Source organism: Umbelopsis ramanniana (assembly GCF_025399195.1).
Source record: "Umbelopsis ramanniana AG unplaced genomic scaffold K450scaffold_34, whole genome shotgun sequence".
In the NCBI taxonomy this organism is placed as follows: Eukaryota; Fungi; Mucoromycota; class Umbelopsidomycetes; order Umbelopsidales; family Umbelopsidaceae; genus Umbelopsis; species Umbelopsis ramanniana.
The window spans coordinates 36,300-48,969 of NW_026252120.1; the positions used below are offsets into that span (position 1 = coordinate 36,300).

A 12,670-nucleotide genomic window follows, 5' to 3' on the forward strand; every position below is an offset into this window, starting at 1 on the left:
CCGTTTTATTCAAACTCTCGGCGGAACTGAGAGACATGTGCTCACGACATTGACTGTTTGAATCAGAAGCAGTGAAAATGGATACTGTGGCTGTTGAATCATCCGAATCAAATATCATTGTTGGATGGCCATGTCTTGCCATGGCTGGTGAGCGCGATGAAGCGTTGTTGGAGTGCCGTATTGCAGACAACATGGGATGTTATAAGGGGGTTTGTTGCCAGGAACTTCAAGTATTTGAGGTATATGAGTGTTTATCTAAGAAAGGACTGTGAGGAGATGTGTGTTCAAATGCGGGTTGGCCCTTTGTTTGGGTTGACTGCAGGCTGGTAGTATGTATCCACTCCTAAAGACAGATTGATTACGGTCAAAGTATTATGAAAAATACAAATGTAATAATGTAAAAAAATTAAAAACAAAGGAAAAATTAGAGAAAGCAAGTGGAAACCGAAATGTGGTGGAAAGGATGCAAAAGAAAAGGAAAAGGCTCTCTGTTTCTATGTTGACATTCCTGTGTTGCCTGGATAGCATAACCTTCCCAAATTAGGCCTTATTTTCTGCCAATTCCAACTGCTTCCGCACCGATATGATGTATTTTCAAGATCTTCTTGCTAGAAAAAAAGGCATGAAACCCACACCATCTGGATCAACCATTATTTTATTTTGTTTACTTTCATTATTGTACTGTGTTGTTTTATTTCGTAGCTAACGGAAGGAAGGTAATTTAATTTTTACTTTTATTCATCGTCGTCGCTAAGCAAAAATTCTTGAACTTGTTGACGAAGTCGCTCATCTCTGTCCTTGGATTTGATTACTTCAGCTGCATAAGGCGGCAGATCAAACTGGCCTGCGTTATAGTCTCGTGCGTCGACCTGACAGCTATAGCACAGAAAGTTTAAGAATGGAATGGACTGCGTGCTAGAACAACATGTCTTGCTTGACGTGTTGCTACCACAATTTGCATTCTCTGAGCCTCCGCAGCATTCGCCAGCATCTGACATTTTTGAATCATCCTTCTTTGGACCATCCTTTCGGGCTTTGTCGAGTGTCATCACCGTAATACGATCCCGCCATCCAGTGATGTCCCTTTGGATAGGCCTGGTCCAATAGGAAGGGGTTCGGTTAGTGGATCATGAGATAACAAAAGCACGGGTCGCAAACATATACCCATTTCCGTCTAAAATAGCACGATTTGAAATAATCAAATAGTCCTTACATCAGGCAAATTGCACACTTGTTGGAGACATCAAGATCATTGCTCACTGTCAGTTTGGAGGCTGTTCGAGAAACAGTGCTAACAGTAGAAGGAAAATCACGGTCTAAACCAGTGATAAATTCTAAACGATGAGGTATAAGGAGTCAGAATTTAACAGAAATATATTTTCCATGTCACCCCTTAGTTGTGAGTACCTTCTGTCAACCGCTCGATACTGCTTTTGGATGTCGCTTTGGTAGACCAGTTTGTTGTTGGTATGACATAGCCATCAATGTTATGATTTCGGTTGTAAACAGCGATCTCTTTTGCCAACATATCCTTCATAGGGCGAATGATTGCCATGTTTTGATACGTAATCGTGTTATCTGATCCAACATCAAGGGCAGCACTATAACCTCTGCCCTTGCTTGTCATAGAAATCATCTTGATAGCTTGCCGCGTTGATGATTCCCCGAGGAAAATAAAGTCGCACCTAAAGGCATTCAGCTCGAAATCAGATATTGCCATTGAAAAGAGCATCAATGCCTGATTACTCACTTTTCTTTCTGTGCCCTACGGTAAAGCATATTCATCTTAAGATGCCAGTAAATATCTTCTCTTGCCGAATTCTTTCCAATATGTTGGAACAATGCTTTAAGTTTCTCAGCATTGGTTAGCTTGCTTTGGTGGATATCACGTAGCTGCGCTGAAATCTCTGCAAATGGGGTTAACATGCTTGAAGTTGGCTATGGTATACCATTCATTAATCATACCTTGTTGCCCAGGTCGCAAATCTTTGCTTACAACCTCAAGTACCTCTGAAAATGACTGGCTTTCTGTATATTCTGGATCAAACACATCCTCTAATTTTTCGCAGTGATATGGGAATATAGAGTATTTGCTTTCCATCATTTCAGAAATTCGGGGAATCGTACTCTCCTAAGACAGTCCATTAGTAAATTGGATGATCAAGGGCTACGTTATGGAAAAATGAAGTAGTATCTTACGGAGCCTTCGAAAAGTGAAGATTCATCAATATGGCATACGGATACTGAGCCAAATGTATGGATCTTCTTTTTTTGCTCGGGTGCTGCGAAAGTGAAGCCAGCTGTCAATTCCAGCATAGCGCTGTAAATTCAGGACTTAGCAAGCAGAAATCAAAGGGAACGATGGCAGTCAACGAAAAGACTTACAGCGATGAATGGCCACCAGATACAGCCAATAGGACCTTGCCTATGCGTAGCTTTGACTGAATCGGCTTGGATCGGTTGATTACAGTTCTGTACTTTCCAACAAAAAGGAATTCGAAGCATGGCCTGTACGCAGGAGTTTAGCAAGAGCGGGTAAAGTGGCGGTGATAGTCAAAGGGCGGTCTCGAATTACTTACTGACAGAATGGAGAGTGTCGAAGTATGACAACTGCCGGAGCAGTCTTACACTTGGTACATATCTTATGTGTTGGCTTCGGTGGAGCTATAGATCCCGGAGTCGTCGAATGTGGAGAAATTACTCAATTGCTCAGGTAATGGTTTTTATTGTCAAATTATCAATGATACATACCAAGTAATACAGGCTCTTCAATGGAGCACATTGTGTTAGCTGTGATATTAAGTATAGATGGATTCTCTGCTGTCAGGCTTTGGCAACCTTTTTTTTTTTTTTTTGTGTGTGCAAGCCAAATGGTCGAGAGCTGTGACTGTCAAAGATTTCATCAACGTTTGCAGCCGGTCATGCTCAGGCACAGTACCAAAGCAACTATGGCGACCCTTCGCAACTGCATGCGAGCGATCCATACTCACGGAGCGATCCGAGTGCCACGAAATGTAGCAATACCGGTGCGTGCAGCTTCGCGTTTTGGTCAATTTGAGCGCCTGAATCCTCCTTCGCTCCATTCCGTAGATGTCACCAAATGGAAACGACGAGAAGTTCCGATAGAAATAGAGCGACCACCCTATGCTGAAAGCGGGGAGCCGTCAGAATGGGAAGGCCATATTCCTATTCTTGATCAAATTGAAATTGACAAGATGACGACAGCCGGCGATTTAGCGAGACGAGTACTTGATATGGGTGGAAAGCTGTGCCAGGTAAGCTGGCCACGCCGTTAACCTTGCCAATTACGTATGTGAACTGCACTAAGTAACACCTTTTTAGCCTGGGATAACGACAGATTCCATTGATAAAATATTGCATGCCGCCATCGTGTCCGAAGGCGCCTACCCATCACCACTGAATTACATGGGATTTCCAAAAAGTGTTTGTACTTCCATAAACAATGTTATTGCGCATGGAATACCAGATCTGTGAGTTCTGCTTTTCTTGGACTATCCTCGAGTACAACTCCTGACTTAAAAACCTTATCAATGCGGTAGCCGTCAGTTGAAGAGTGGGGATATCATCAACGTCGATGTAACAGTAAGTGAAGGAATTGATTCATAGATTGGATATCGGTAAAAGGAGCTGGTACTCAAGGTTGCGGCATTAGGTCTACCTTGACGGTTATCACGGAGACACCTCGGCAACTTTCTTGGTTGGCGATGTTGATGAGCCAGGTCGTGCACTAGTAGATTGCACAAAAGAGTCTTTGGATCTGGCGATAGCTGCATGTGGGCCAGGCGTTCCCTTTAAAGAAATTGGAAGGGTTATCAGGTAGAATCAGCATGTCTTTTTGTTTACTTTTCATGCCAAAATGTGTCTTACGTTAGCGTTTCCAGTGACTGCGCAGCAAAGCAATCTTTCTCGATATCGGAAGAGCTCTCTGGCCATGGTATTGGACGGAATTTTCATTGTCTACCTCTGATTTATCATCATGGTAACATTATTATAACTCCGTTCGGCTCGATAAGCGGTGGGTTTGCCGATTTTTCGCTAACCCAAAATTGCTTACTTTTTTCTCCATTATAGCCAACAATGAGGAGGGAATCATGGAACCTGGGATGGCATTTACTATAGAGCCGATAATATGTCAAGGCTCGGCTGTAGGAATACAATGGCCGGACAAGTGGACGATCACTACGGCTGACGGGGGTCGAAGTGCTCAATTTGAACACACGGTAGGACTGTTTTTAATCATGACATACCCGCTGCCATCAATTTATACTAAGCGATACTTTTCTTTGGTTCAGATTGTCATTACAGAAGACGGTTGCAATATATTGACTGATTAGTGTAGAGATCTAAATATATGGATTTTTTGTATATGAGCCTGCACGTCTCTGTTCTCGAATACATGGTGCGGTATTTGGAATGTCGTTTCGGAGCTTGCATGGCGTTTCATTTTTCCGTTGTAAACAGTATAAAAGCAAACCTGGCTTTCCGCTTCATAGTTTTCTCGTTAGCTCACCTTAACTACTAAATTATGTCTACCGCTAAAGCTTGCTGCCAAATTCCTCCTGTTGTTTCCAACTACCAACCTGTTGGAACCGTTGACAACCTTGGCGATTTGCCTGTCTACACTGTTGGCAACAAGGTATATATATCTTGCATAAAAGTGCTATTCCGTTGGGGATCTACTTTCTGTTTGTGGTACTGACCTAATACGTAACTTGATGGATGACAGGACTCCAAGAAAGCCATCATTGTTATCATGGATATCTTTGGTTTCCAGTATGTTATGTTTTTTATGGACTCTGGGTAACATTCTATTGGTTCTAATAGTTTCTTCCCTCGTGTATCTTAGCGTCAACACCAAGCAATTCTGCGACGTCCTTGCTAACCATTGTGGATACAGAGTTGTGTTGCCCGACTGGTTCAGAGGAAAGCCTGCTACCCATGATATGTTGGGCGATATGTCCAAACTTACGGCTTGGCTTCAGCAAGTTGGAACCATTGACATCGTAAGTTTACCAGCGTGCTGGTTTCATGTTTATTTTGTAAAAACAATACGGCAATGGAGTTTAACAAGGGCTGTTCCTATCTAGATCAAGCCCCAAGTTGATCGTGTTAAGGAACATCTTGTTGCTGACGGTGTTGTCAAGACCGGACTTGTTGGATTCTGCTGGGGTGCCAAGGTAAGAGCTGTAGATCATATTCTTAAACGGAAAAAGCGGCCAATAGAAAAAAATAACGCGTGGCAATAATTTCTTCCGTCAGATTGCTATTCAGCTCTCCGCTCAAGAAAGCTACTACAGTGCTGCCTCTCTCATCCACCCCTCCTTCTTCGTCGTTGATGACGCCAAGGTTGCTCAGGCTCCTCTTCTCGTTATTCCCTCCAAGGATGAGGCTGATTTGGTAAGTTTGCGTGCTTGATTGGATCTGACAACCATACTTGCTTACTAAACCTAAATTTTGGCCATGCATAGACCGAATTTATGGAAATCTTGAAGCAAAAGCCCTTCGGTGACAAGTGCAAGCACGTCCGTTTCGATGATGTTCACCACGGTTTCGCTGCTGCTCGTGGTAACTGGGAGGAAGGCACTGCTGACAAAAAGCGTGCTACTGAAGCCATCCAACTCACTGCAGACTTCTTTGCTGAAAATATCCAAGTGTAAATGTTTCCCTCTATATAAAGTTTATCAACCCGTCAAGTTACTGTGACGAGCATTAAGCATTCGCTTTTCTTTTTCCCTTTTTCGTTAATTTCCACAAGTAGCACACCAAACAAATTGTAAACAGGTCTCCATCTTGGCAGAACAGTGGTTAGAAGGATGAGTTCTTAATTCATTGTATTCGTGTACAATATGTGGATATGCGCAACAATAAACTCTCTATTCCTCACAACTTGGCCTTGATAGCATTTGCCTTAAGCTCTTCGGGTTTGGCAAAACGAGCGATTCCTTTTCCAAGTTCTTGACGATCCGTTTTGGTGAGCAGTCTCATGGAATCAAGTCTGCCTTTTCCAGCCGATCGCCAAGCCCAAGCTCTAGTATACTCATTATCGACGGCCTCTACAACCTGTGCGATCTTATAACCGATGATGGGAATAAATCTGGGTTGCACATCATATTAGAGCTGAAGTAGAAAAAGAGGACAGGTGCTAAAATATGATTGGTACTTACTTCATGCCGTGTCCACTATCACCGGTTGCAACAATCAAGTTTTGGTATTTGGGATGAGGGGAAATAATGAAATCGCCATCGAATGAATCGCTATACCAGCACACCCGACTGTCCGCAATATCCAATTCATTCAGCTTTGGCAAGAATTTGCCAAAGAACTCTCGGTATTCTATTAATGAATTATGGGGGAGAGTGTCATCAGGATTAGCGACCTTGGTTCGTGGCACAGAGACCTTGCCATCTTCACACATATTGAGGTATCCTGCAGCGTGACATGCCACTTTGACTTTTCCTTCATGGTTGGCAGGGAAACCATAATACCCTGTAAAATTTCGTACAATCAGTGGGTCAATTTTTTCACTTTGGTACAGTGTTTGTGTGCCTTACCAAGGTACGAAATGTCACCAGACCATACTGGGAAGTCCTTTGTAAAGTAGTTCTCGCAGGTTTCCGCGTCAGGTTTAAAGTGGACAACAGCATGTCCAGTGGCAGTCAAAGTACCCTCCATGTCTATCAACTTCGCGGTCCAGGCGCCGGTAGCCAAAATAACGAGATCAGCGAAATGTTCTTGTCCATCCACTGTTCGAATTCCCTTTACTTGTCCACCATTCTCCACAATGAGTTCCTTCAAGGTGCTGTGAGACCCATTCTGGTGAAATTGTACACCATTTCGAAGACACTTTTCATACAAGTGCACTACAGCTCCTGTGGAATAGCACCACCCTAGTACAAGAGGCTGTGCAGTTAGTATTTCTCCGTACATGAGGTGCTCCGCTCATCTCCAATGTTACCGCAGTATCTGTGACTCACCAGCATACTTGTTGAGATAGGCAATGTTGAATCCGTTGGCAACAGCGTCAGAGAATTGAGGGAAGCGTTCAACAATACTCTCAGGTGTAGGGAACTCTTCAATGGCATGTCCATATCCCGCACCACGGATATTTTGCATACTCAACCGTTCATAATCAGGGAATTTACCGTTTCTGCTAAACAGAAGTAAGCCGGTCTCATTATACACAAGCGGCTTTCCTTCCGCCTTGACCTCCTCGTTCCATTGTCTCCAGATTGGAAGAGCCTCACATGCCAGTTGCTGATAGATCAAATCATCACCGTAATCCATTCGCACAATCTTGTTAATGTCTATGCAATCCATCGCCAGAGTTCTCTTGGTGAGCAAGGCGCTACAAGCCATTGAAACTTTCATATTGGCTTTCGCTTACCTGTAGAGGCTGCATCAGAGGCAGGGATCTTTTCACGATCATAAACATGAATATCGTAGCCTTTAGCCTTGAGCGACAATGCATGGGCAGTGGATAGACCGAATGATCCACCTCCAACAATGATGATTTTAGCGCCGTTCTTTGGAGGTTGGTATGGAGCAGCAGGCATTGAGAATAGGGGTCGATGGGACCGGACAGAATATAGAAAAAGGGAAAATTTACAATAGGTTGTTCGAGATTTTTTATATATTTTCCCTCAAAATTAAGCTTTGGTGAGACCGGATGTGCGAAAAAAAAACCAAACACGTTCGGATCCCTGACGTTTATTGTACACAAGATCAATTGCAAGTAAAAAATACATTGTCAAATAATTATTTCTATCGCTTGACCAAAGTCTACATTATTTCTCGCCAGGCTAGGTACAATGGAAGGGTTGTGGAAATCGAAAGAAACGGCGTGCATATGAAGAGCATATAAGCTATCTTCTGACTCACGCCGAGGTGTGCGGCTGACTTGGGTCGATCGAGGCTCCGACTGTCGGCAATCATCCACGTCGCGCCAAACAAACTAACACATATAATATCCCAGCCAATACTGGATTGAGCAGGATGACTATACAAGACATTGAACATCAATTGGATCAAATTTTTCGATTCACTAGTGGCCAACACAGCAATCATCTGTTGCAGGTAGTTTGCGAAATTTGCGCCTGCAGCAAAAAGATAAATGGCTGCTAGTGCCAATGGTTGGCGAGAGGTATAAGGACGAAGGAATCGCTCGGGAAGAACTAAAGGTACAATCAAGACGGCGTGCATGGTGAGAAGATTGGGCATGAAGGCTGACGAGGTAGCTACGTATGGACTGATAAGCACGGTGGCGATACCAATGGCGGAACAGAAAGCAGTGACAGGAGCATTGAACTGGATGTTGCCTGCTGCTCTCAAAGGTAGAGCAGCCATGACGGCAAAAAACAAACAAGCAGCAAATGAGATAGCCACCACCTGTCCTAGCAACATGTAAGCCCAAGGGAATGGTATATTTCTTCGTTGAGCTAAACCGATAAATAGATAGGTAAAATAAAAAAATAAAAAAATTAGGAAAAAAAAATCTCGGCTAACCTGACGGCTTAACAATGAAACTAATGGCCACAAATAAAGTCTTACCTTCTAGAGCTAGAAAAGGAGTCCAGACGGAAACCGTGAACGCGCACAATTGATGGCTCCATAACCACTGTATGGCACCAACGCTAACAGTTCGCCATGCATCATCAAACAACGAGACGTTATGAAGCCAGTGACTTATAGAATCGAGTAGTGTCTCGGGAATGACAGTGGCGATGGCGCGCCATTCCGAATAGCTGTGATGAAAATATTTCAACATGTAGGTCCATGTTGCCAATAAAGCGATTGCAGCGAAAGCGAGAAACAAGGAGGAAGAGCGGTTAGAAGACTTTTGTGCTTCAAGTAACGAGGGCACAATACCGGCCAATAAAGCAAAGATAAGAGCAAAATAAGCTGCTAATATTGCAATATCCACGGGATAAGTTATCATTTGAGTGAGGGCCCGCAAAAGGGGGTTTATCGGCCTGGCGACACGCCAAATTTTTTTCATTTGATTTTCAGTGCTTGATTGGCCCGTGACAGGTGAGCTCACAAGTAAGTCACCTGCCTGCTTGCCATGATTTGATAGCCCAGCCCCAACCTTTCTTTTACTCTCCCTCCCTTTCCACTGATAGAATCCATACATCATGGCTTTCGCTCAACAGCATCGTCGACCGAATCATTCCAATTCACAAGCTCCGCCTCCTTCAAGCGATTCGGAAGACTCATATGCAATTCTACATCCGCGTGGTTATACTAAATCAGCAGCCGTTCAGCGTCGACTGAGCATAGGTTTAGCAACAACGTCTGACTCAGATACCGATTGGCATGTTATCAATGCCAATAGAGCAACCCTTCAGCGTACAGGCAATGCAGCGCTATCATCGCCACAATGGACACCTTCAGAACCCGAATCGGTCTCCGCCAGAGCCTATGCTGATTCCGAATCTATGGTATCTGACATTGACACTCAAACAGATACCACCACAGGTCGCCAGCAGTTTTCTTTCTTACCCGCTCATGATGGTACAGGCACTTTCGCCGATATAGGCGGGTTTGTTTCGGATAGCTCATTGGGAAGTATCTCCACCGCCTCTGGCCTACCCTTACGTAAAAAGCCAGCCACAATCAAAGCTCAGACCACCGACTTCTTACCGGTGACTGCCAGCATGCCAAATATATTGCTCCCCGACGGAGGCATTGCACCCCCCTCGTTTACTGGAAGAATACCACCTCACAATCATGCCCAAAATCCTATGCCCGAATTTGTCCCCACCATGGCAAGCCGATCTTGGCGAGAATTCCGGCTTCAATCTTCGTCTGAAGAAGAAGGCAGTTTAAGCGAAAACGATGCCGTATGGCGGAAGCGACGCTTGCGATCCAGTAGCCCCACTGATGAGCATTACAAATCTGAAAGTACAACCACCAATATAAGCAGTGATGAGATCAACGCAGCAAAACGTAACAAAGATTTGGACAGGTAAGGAGATACGGTTGTAATAAATATTTGGGGTATACTTGTTTAATTTTGTGAACCGTAGCATTCCGACACATCACCCTTCGTTACCGGGGTCTGCCACCTCGGCAGCCATTATACACTCTGTGTGGAGAAATTTACGACGGCTTACTACCCATATTATTGAAAATGATACCACTACCTCTGAAACATTCGGAACGCTTGTATCGGAAGCAACATTAGAAGGATGTCTACCATTTGGGTCCCACTTACATATGGATTTCAATACTGGCAACTTGTCCAATAGCAAGGATTTTAGCTTGAACGGATCGGCTATGGAACAAGTGGGACGACGTTTCACTCACTAAATTTCTTGGTTGGCCGGAGATCGACCACATTTGGTTTACGTATTTTTCTGGGGTGATTTAGTGCATTTGTATTTGTTTGTCAGAACAGCTAAGCGGCGGTTTATATAATGGGTTTTTGTGGGGAGAAGCGCCGAAATCAATAGTTATTTACATCAACAGAACAAACTTATTATTCTCAATGTTGAAGCATTCGTAGCCATTAGTGACCCGTGACAAATCTTTGCCCAAGATTGACTTTGGGTTTCTCAGACATGCCCGCCACCCAATACATAAACAATGGGCTGAAATTTTTATTTGACTAAAATATAAAAGGGATGCAAAATCCCATTTTTTTTATGGCATGAATCATGGATCTCCCTCAACCTGAAAAAACTCTACATCCGCCCACAACCTCGACGAACCAGTGGAAAGACCATCAGCGTATGCTGTTCAATACTGCTTACAGTCACACCGATCAGGTCGCTACCTATGGTTTTTCCAGTCCCAGAACCCACCCCTGGGATACCAACGGTGGGCCTTTCATGCAAAGCAATAAACCTGATGGCAGAAGTAGGGATGTTGGCCTTGTTTTCGAAGACATGTAGGTTTTTTTTACAAGTTGTATTTCATGTTGTTGCAGTGGTCTCGAGCTAACATTTCCCTTCACGTAGTCAAACAATGGAACCATGTTCCCTTGATGAATCCCATCCCCTCCAAAATAACCAATAAATACCTCCAAAATGACAAATGATCTTTGTATGTATATAAAATGCAAAAAACCAAAAAATAAAGAAAGTGCTTTTCATAACGTAAACAAAAAGGCGATTAAAAATAAACAGTGTGGGCAAAAAGAAAGTGTGTGAGAAGCAGGTATGGATAGTGTGGGAAGGCAGTGGATGATGGCATCTTAGCAGAAATGAATACTGGCTTCATTGAAGGCAACAAGGAGTCTGGGGGGGGGGAAAAGATGGGGTTAGATAACAGTGCTAATAATGTTCTTTGTTCTACGTGGGATAACTTACTTTAAAAAGTCATCCAAGTCACATTTGGCCGCTCGCGTACCACCCATATCAACGCTCTCTAAAACAGCATTGATCTTTTCCTTAATATCGAATGTATCGTCAATCATCTAGAAAAAATGCATGTTAGGATCTGATGGCGTCTTCTCATGAAACTCGGGTGGTCGCCGTGCTACATACCATATCATGCGTAGAGCAGAAAGTCTTGTAATTCTTTTCAAGCATATCCAATACGGATTGCGTCTTGAAACTTGATGACAAGGTCTGTGCATTATCAAATACAAATTAGACACATATATTCATATACCTTGGTCGGTGTAAAATTCTTACCTTGTTCTTTCGCACAAACAAAATACGCATCAAACCGTCCCATTCCTTAAAATCAACAGGCGGTGGTGGATTTCTAGGCTCGAGACGAACAACGCTGGATTCGACTTGAGGAGGGGGTCTGAAATTGTTCTTGCCGACCTTCATAACATGCTCGACTTTGGCGTACAATTGGACGTTGACGGAAAGACGGCAGTAAAGTTCGTCTCCGGGTCTGGCAATGAGTCGAAGAGCGAATTCACGTTGGAACATGAGAACAGCAGACCGGAACATGGGTCGATGCTCGAGCAGTTTGAACACAAGAACAGATGAAATCTGATAGGGTGTGTTGGAGATACAGACATCAAAGTAAGGGAGTTCAGCCTTCATGAAATCGCCAATCATGATTTCCAAGCGTCTTTGATCAGGGCTAATCACAAAATGGGCGGACGGGTGTCAGTCATTGAGAATAACCACTCACAAACACAGACCATCTCGTCTACTTACGTTCCCTGAACACGCTTTTGAAGTTCGGCAGCTAATCGAGGATCCATTTCTACAGCAACGACCTTTTTGGCAGCTGCTAAGATTCTAACTGTCAAGTTACCAGTACCAGGACCGATTTCGAGCACAGTATCAGTTGTGCGCAAGTTTGCCTAAGTACAGTGAATTAGTATCAATTTGGTATGGGGTTATGCCGTTAGAAACTGACGAAGCCTGTCAGTTGGTCAATAGCTTGAGAGATGTACCTTGTCTACAATACCCTGAGCGACCAGTGGATTCTTCAAAATGTGCTGACCGAGGTCTTTGTTGAAGATAGGACCAAAGGCACGGTTGGTAGCCGATGAAGCGTCTTCTTTGCTTTGCTTTTGTGCTTTCTGTCTGGCCGTTGTAACTTTAGGCATGTCGGATCGATCGAGACAACGTTACAAAATACTTCAAGAAAAAAAAAAAAAAAGGTTACTCGAAAATGCTCAACCTGAAAATGACAGTCACACCTGAACGTCAAAATGGCAAGTTGAGCAGGCTGACGTTGA

At 43.7% G+C, this 12,670-nt stretch overlaps 7 protein-coding genes across 7 annotated transcripts; 3 read left to right on the forward strand and 4 right to left on the reverse strand.

The window, feature by feature from the left end:
* Nucleotides 1-637: 637 nt before the first annotated feature.
* Nucleotides 638-2,822, reverse strand: K450DRAFT_244725 (uncharacterized protein). Its single transcript, XM_051589632.1, has 9 exons — nt 2,752-2,822; nt 2,580-2,664; nt 2,386-2,508; nt 2,200-2,320; nt 1,966-2,131; nt 1,751-1,907; nt 1,408-1,685; nt 1,214-1,334; nt 638-1,095 (listed from the first exon to the last, which is right to left on the reverse strand). Exons 1-9 carry the CDS (start codon nt 2,780-2,782, stop codon nt 735-737), a joined length of 1,443 nt encoding a protein of 480 aa, XP_051443833.1. The 5' UTR covers nt 2,783-2,822; the 3' UTR covers nt 638-734.
* On the forward strand, nt 2,708-4,531 carry K450DRAFT_244731 (uncharacterized protein). The gene is made up of 7 exons (XM_051589633.1): nt 2,708-3,275; nt 3,343-3,491; nt 3,561-3,603; nt 3,674-3,837; nt 3,903-4,000; nt 4,093-4,241; nt 4,314-4,531. Exons 1-7 carry the CDS (start codon nt 2,772-2,774, stop codon nt 4,353-4,355), a joined length of 1,149 nt encoding a protein of 382 aa, XP_051443834.1. The 5' UTR covers nt 2,708-2,771; the 3' UTR covers nt 4,356-4,531.
* Nucleotides 4,452-5,930, forward strand: K450DRAFT_244741 (uncharacterized protein). Its single transcript, XM_051589634.1, has 6 exons — nt 4,452-4,657; nt 4,748-4,794; nt 4,868-5,024; nt 5,109-5,198; nt 5,281-5,418; nt 5,490-5,930. The coding sequence occupies exons 1-6, from the start codon at nt 4,547-4,549 to the stop codon at nt 5,676-5,678; spliced, it is 732 nt and encodes a 243-aa protein (XP_051443835.1). The 5' UTR covers nt 4,452-4,546; the 3' UTR covers nt 5,679-5,930.
* K450DRAFT_244750 (uncharacterized protein) lies at nt 5,813-7,647 on the reverse strand. Its single transcript, XM_051589635.1, has 5 exons — nt 7,406-7,647; nt 6,996-7,325; nt 6,573-6,908; nt 6,186-6,507; nt 5,813-6,115 (listed from the first exon to the last, which is right to left on the reverse strand). Exons 1-5 carry the CDS (start codon nt 7,572-7,574, stop codon nt 5,902-5,904), a joined length of 1,371 nt encoding a protein of 456 aa, XP_051443836.1. The 5' UTR covers nt 7,575-7,647; the 3' UTR covers nt 5,813-5,901.
* Nucleotide 7,648: 1 nt separating this feature from the next.
* Nucleotides 7,649-8,979, reverse strand: K450DRAFT_244756 (uncharacterized protein). The gene is made up of 2 exons (XM_051589636.1): nt 8,569-8,979; nt 7,649-8,456 (listed from the first exon to the last, which is right to left on the reverse strand). Exons 1-2 carry the CDS (start codon nt 8,954-8,956, stop codon nt 7,801-7,803), a joined length of 1,044 nt encoding a protein of 347 aa, XP_051443837.1. The 5' UTR covers nt 8,957-8,979; the 3' UTR covers nt 7,649-7,800.
* Nucleotides 8,980-9,040: 61 nt separating this feature from the next.
* K450DRAFT_244758 (uncharacterized protein) lies at nt 9,041-10,622 on the forward strand. The gene is made up of 3 exons (XM_051589637.1): nt 9,041-9,060; nt 9,141-9,985; nt 10,047-10,622. Exons 2-3 carry the CDS (start codon nt 9,153-9,155, stop codon nt 10,327-10,329), a joined length of 1,116 nt encoding a protein of 371 aa, XP_051443838.1. The 5' UTR covers nt 9,041-9,060; nt 9,141-9,152; the 3' UTR covers nt 10,330-10,622.
* Nucleotides 10,623-11,215: 593 nt separating this feature from the next.
* K450DRAFT_265983 (uncharacterized protein) lies at nt 11,216-12,538 on the reverse strand (the record flags this gene model as incomplete). The annotated part of the gene is made up of 6 exons (XM_051592802.1): nt 11,216-11,258; nt 11,331-11,437; nt 11,508-11,591; nt 11,658-12,063; nt 12,141-12,289; nt 12,383-12,538. 6 exons carry the CDS (start codon nt 12,536-12,538, stop codon nt 11,216-11,218), a joined length of 945 nt encoding a protein of 314 aa, XP_051443839.1.
* Nucleotides 12,539-12,670: the final 132 nt, after the last annotated feature.